The sequence below is a fragment of the Symphodus melops genome, assembly GCF_947650265.1.
Source record: "Symphodus melops genome assembly, chromosome: 15".
In the NCBI taxonomy this organism is placed as follows: Eukaryota; Metazoa; Chordata; class Actinopteri; order Labriformes; family Labridae; genus Symphodus; species Symphodus melops.
This window is the reverse complement of record NC_136705.1, coordinates 16,772,097-16,777,598: the sequence shown is the minus strand read 5'-3', so window position 1 is coordinate 16,777,598 and position 5,502 is coordinate 16,772,097. Positions and strand designations below refer to the sequence as shown.

At 43.8% G+C, this 5,502-nt stretch overlaps 1 protein-coding gene across 15 annotated transcripts in view; it reads left to right on the top strand.

The window, feature by feature from the left end:
• Positions 1-947: 947 nt before the first annotated feature.
• LOC306836195 (ankyrin-3-like) overlaps positions 948-5,502 on the top strand; it is a gene marked incomplete at its 3' end in the record, with an annotated part of 92,681 nt that continues 88,126 nt past the window's right edge. For 8 of the 15 annotated variants that reach the window (XM_079363158.1, XM_079363166.1, XM_079363173.1 and 5 more), the window contains exon 1: positions 948-2,024. In XM_079363158.1, coding sequence (XP_079219284.1) covers positions 1,902-2,024 — 123 coding nt within the window. In that variant the 5' untranslated portion in view covers positions 948-1,901. The remainder of the gene's footprint in view (positions 2,025-5,502) is intronic. The other 7 variants (XM_079363159.1, XM_079363165.1, XM_079363172.1 and 4 more) reach the window with 3 other exon arrangements.

Genomic DNA, 5,502 nt, shown 5'->3' with positions numbered 1-5,502 from the left:
CTCATATCTTTACACGACTGGTGTCCACCGGCTAAACCTGTCATCTGTCCCTGGAGGGATGTTCTCCTTTTTTCTCTCCCAGCAGAGAACAATCATCTCTCCTCTCATTCTCAGCTTTACTCCATATGGTTCCCCTTTGGTCCAGTAAGAAGCGTGAACACACACAGCAGATTCAGGCATGTGATGAGGCAGCCTCTTGGTGTCGACAGGACCCAGCAAAACCTCATCGGTGCCTCTGACTTTCATGCAAGCAGGCAGGCAAGCAGAGAAACACAAAGATGGCCGCTGCGCGTGCCGTCTGTCTCTGCCATGCTGCCACGTCTGACGTGAGCACGGCTGATGTGAAGCTGTGACCTCCTGAACAAGACATCCATCCTGTTTTTTCACATTATTACCTTTTTTCCCTCCCTTCTTCAGTCACACAGAAACAAACAAAAAGACCTTCTTTTCTGTTTCACCATCCTTTTTTTCCGTCTTCTTCTCCTCCTGCTCCTCAGCCTCTGTCTCTCTGTTTTCAACAAAGACCTGAGTGATTTGATGGAACAAAAGCTGCCCTGGTCCTGTTTGACCTCTCTATCATGATGTCAATGAACCCAGATGGGGGGTGGTGGACCACACTGAAGCTATAAATTTAGAAATCAGGGAAAAAGACATTTTCTGCTTGGATCCTGTTTCATCACTTGGCAACTTTAAAGTTTGGCTTGTCATTTTATATTACTTATGAATTGCAGAAGTTCCTTTTCTGGTATGAGCCTATGAATAAGTCAAGCACATTGTTGTGAGAAAAAAAAAATCAATCTGGGAATACTAAATGGCAACATTTATAGCTTCCTCTTCCTTGTGTGTGTGTGTGCGTGACTGCATGCATCTGTGTGTGTGTGTGATATTTGTGCACTATTGCAATCAGCATCCTCCACTGCGCCCCCCCCCTCCTGCATCCGTGTCCTTTGCATGTTCTCCCCCATCCTGTTACATGGCCACCTCTAGCTGTTGGTGTATGTCCTTGTGTGTATAAAAGTCTCACACTGCAGCTAACAGTTGCCTTTGCTTCTTTCATGCACTCAGACAGTCTCACAAACAGTTTCTCTTTTTTTTCGCATGCACTGTCTCACACACACACACATTCAGAAACGCTCACAAAAAAAACAACAAAGAAACACACACAAACGCGCATACACACACCTATACACACACACACACACACACACACACACACACCAGTCTGCATGGTAGAGTACCAGGCAAGGTTCAGCAGCAGGGACCAGAGAGAGAAACGTTTAAGAGGACAGACCGAAACACAGTGTGGTTGCTATAGTAACCATCACACCCTCCCTCCTTTCACCTCCATTCTCTCTCTCTCTCTCTCTCTCTCTCTCTCTTGCTCGCTCGCTCGCTCTCTCTCTCTCCTCCCCTCCACCTCTGTGCTGGTTATGCTCGTGTCTCCTTTCTCTTCCCATCCGGTTTGTCCTCACCTCTCCTGGACGCGCTCCTCTCACACTGCCAGCGGATGACACGCCAGGAGGAGAAGGAGGAGGAAGAGGAGACGAGGAGAAGCTGCTGTCTCTTCACTCCTGTCTTTCCATCACTTTAAAAAAGAAAAAAAGAAAAAGAAAAAAAAAAGAGAGAGAGAGAGGGATCCAAAACCTGAACAGGGCAACAACCAAAAGAAAGGACACACAGGATTATACAAACGTCCATAAAAGAAAAGACCCTACTCTTCTCCATTCTCCTTTTCAAGGAGGGCATTTTTCTTCCCTTTCCCCCCCTTTCCTTTTCTACCCCGATTTTTTCCTCTGAGATCCCGGTTTTGTCAATTAGAGTCCCTGAACTTCTCTGGGATTTCAGGTGAGGCACGCGTGTGTAGTGTCTGGTGCTTCTTTCATTTTTTTGTACCACCTATCATGGCTCACGCGGCCTCCCAATTGAAGAAGAATCGGGGGGAAGTGGATGTGAATGCATTAGAGGACGAGAAGGAGAAGCGGAGGAAGAGCAGGAGAGCAGCGTCCCGGGAACAAAAGAGAAAGGTAACAGACGAGGACTCGGCTGGCTCGGCTGGTGGCTTCATCTGCTCCGCGAGCATCATTGGAGCGTGACTCTGTGTGTGTGTGTGTGTGTGTGTGTGTATCGCTAGATCTCCCTTTGAGCTTGGAGGTTATACCTGGTCACACACGTGTAAATGTATGTGCATGTTCACATCTTTGCACAAATCAAGACACACGTGGAGACCGCAGTCATTCTGTCCATCTTAAATAGCAGCTTTGACCTTGTATGATGAATGAGTGTGCGTGTAAAGCTCTTTGTATGTCAATCTGTGTTTTGTTCTCAATAAGGATGTAAGACTCTATAGGGGTATGTCAAAGCTTATATGACCTGTTTGTTACCTTTCTGTATGAAAGAGTCAAATGCTCCATGGGCACATGGTGTTTTTTATTTTGTTTTCCTGCCTTTTACTCATTCAGCGTTGCTCATATTTTTGTGCCTGTAGTAGAAGTACGTCACATAGGGCTTCCTTAAATGTTTGCCCTTTCTTCCATATGGTCAGTTGAGGTTATTCTCTGCAGGGCAGGATACTGAAAGTCACTACTTTCCAACCCTTAAAACCTTTTCTGGGGAGGGTTACACTGAGTATGATGAATGCTGTGTGTTGTCAAAACGTCTGACACAAACATTATGTATTTGTGAAATTAGAACGCGCTGGAGTTCGCTTGCACGTTCTGCTGATAACAACAAGACTTAATGTTTGGCTACGTCGGACTTTGAGTTGTCGTGGCGGTGGTGTAGAAGAAGTGATCCTGTGTATCTTAGAAACCTTAGTTTGTGTTTTCAACATGTAAAGTAAAAACATATGTAATCAAACTAGACAGGCTAATGTCAGCTTGCACCCCCCCCCCCCCACACACACCTTCTTTTTTTTTTACTGTTTTACTCTTTATCAGGGCTTTATATATGTGTGGGTGTGTCAGTGTTTATGTGGGTTCTAGCTTGTGTGTGTGTGTGTCATTGTGTGTGCTTGGATGCTCAGACAGCCATGTATAATGCATACACGACTGATTTATTGATGACAAAGCTTTTTCACATGTTGGAGGAGGACCTGAAGTGCACATGGGTCTTCCTTCTCTACTTCCTCTTTTACATGTCAGCGCTGTACTTTTGACAAAGCAGCGGAAGAAAAAAAAACAAAAAAAGTGCAATACAAGGAGGAATTCAACAAGACTTTCTGATGACTGAGACATGTTGAAAGAAGTTTTCTGTCCCCTGTAGTTTTGAGTCAATGTTACATTTCACTCTGCCTGGACTGCTCTGGTGTTTAGAAAAAAAGCATCAAATGCGTTCTGCGTATTGAATGCAGAGAGATTTGACCGTGAGCGTTGTATTCAATAACATTGACATTTACTGCACATTGTGCCCATGGGTGCCCGGTTTTGAATTATGCTGCTGGCAACGTTATTTGACCTGAGCATAAACAAGAGGTGAGCTATCATGGCCTAATCTCTTCCAAACCAAAAAAACAAGTTTCATAAGGTCAAGTGAATAGATCATTCCACTGTTTGAACTTTTGTATCAGTGCCAAAAAGAGAGGAATACTTTTTCCTTCCTGTGTGTGTGTGTGTGTGTGTGTGTGTTTATTATATGTGTGTGTTGAACAGCGCAGGAGGTTTTATAGTCCTTACGAAGGGTCGTGTTTCATAGAAGAGAACAGGAGATGATGAGGAGAGGAGAGGCCTGTATTGATTGGACTGAGCGAAGCGGCATCCATGAGGATCATAAACTTTCTCTTCTCACCTCCGCCTGCCCCGTGTCCTTCCCTCCGTCCCCGTCTCCCTCTCCTCCTCCACCTCTCGTTTCTTTATCTGTCTTTCTCTCTCTCTTTGTTTTCCTGCCTCTTTGTCTCCCCACATTTGGCTCCATCCGAGTCACTCTTTGACTTTTTTATTTATTTATTTATTTTTTTGTATCTCGGTTTGGCCCTCGCTTTGAATTAATGTGCTGTCACTGAACAAAGTCAAACACCAAAGTTAATTTGTTTGTCAGTCATTGTTTATTTGAGGGATGTGAACTTTAGGCAATCACTGCCGGTCACTCTTAATGTCTCCAACACACACATTCACACATACACTGTTGTTGTATGGCTCAACACACACTTATAAGTGCTCTTTTGGCTTTGGATTTATTCTTTGGCTGCCCTTGCTTCTGCGCTGTTTACCTCTGTTGGTGGTCTCCTAAATTTCACATAATCTCAGAGTATATGAGACCGAACTGAGAGAAACCTGAGCCATGGACTCGTGGCAGAAAGCGACACGTGCACAAAGACTATATAAAGAAAAAAAGCACAAAAACAGATGTATGGAACAACACAAAAAAAGAAGGATGATGGCAGAAAATGTGGTGATAGGTTTTGATTTAGATCTCGATCATGCAAAAGTTACAGTTTTAGTTTCCCTCCTTAAATTCCTTTTGCTGATCTATAGGCTCGCCTTGGTGCAAATTGTGCAACTGCTTTGAGTCACTGCTTTCATAGCTCTACAAACACTATATTTAGCTGGTGGAGCAGGTACCAAACTGTAAGAGAGAACACTTGTAAATGCAGAGTGGTATGTCCTTCCATTCGTACTTTTTTTTGTATTAGTCACTAAGCAGGTGCATACAGTGTGTGTGTGTGTGTGTGTGTGTGTGTGTGTGTGTGTGTGTGTGTGTGTGTGCGTGTGCGCGTGCGTCATTAACTGCTGTATAATAGTTTGGGAGTCACAGGTTATTTTAGTTGTATACATTGAATCCATTCTTAAAATACTCTGTAGTGAAATGACTAAACTTGAAACGTCCCTTCTGTTCTGATCTGTTTCACTACTGTTATCAAAACATCCTTCATCAGAAACATTAAGAACTCTGTGACAAACACTAACACTTAGTTATTACTCGACAGGTATCATTGGTGTACTAGCTACATGTTGTGATATGAATTGGGTCAAAGGAAACAGTGTCACCGAAACTGGCTGTTGTCCTAATCTGTTGTTTGAAAAAACAAAACAACAAAAATCAACAAGCAAGCTGTCCAGGGAGCTGAACATGCAGGCCGCTGAAGTCAGCATTCATGGTTTAAGTTTGTTGAAGTGGACGTGCAGTGTCAGACAGTGAATTTTTGGAGAAGATGATAACAGGGACGAGGAGGAGATCGAGAGCCACAGATTGAAACATGGCTTTCTGTGGAGCAAAGGCTGCTTCTTCTGTGCCGAGGTGTGTGTGTGTGTGTGTGTGTGTGTGTGGATGAGAAGCCACGAGGGGTTTGGATGTCTTCACAGGAATAGAGTTCATCCAACTTTGCATAATGTCAAACGCTTCTTAAACTTTGTCTGTCAGTTCCAGTAAATGATTCTGATGAAGGCCGATCTCGAGTGACAAAGAAGTTGCAGGAATGCTGATAATGCTGCTCAGACTGAGGCAAAAATCAGACAGGTATCTGATATAGGATCACAGACGAACACAGAGAAATCCAAATAGTTTAAC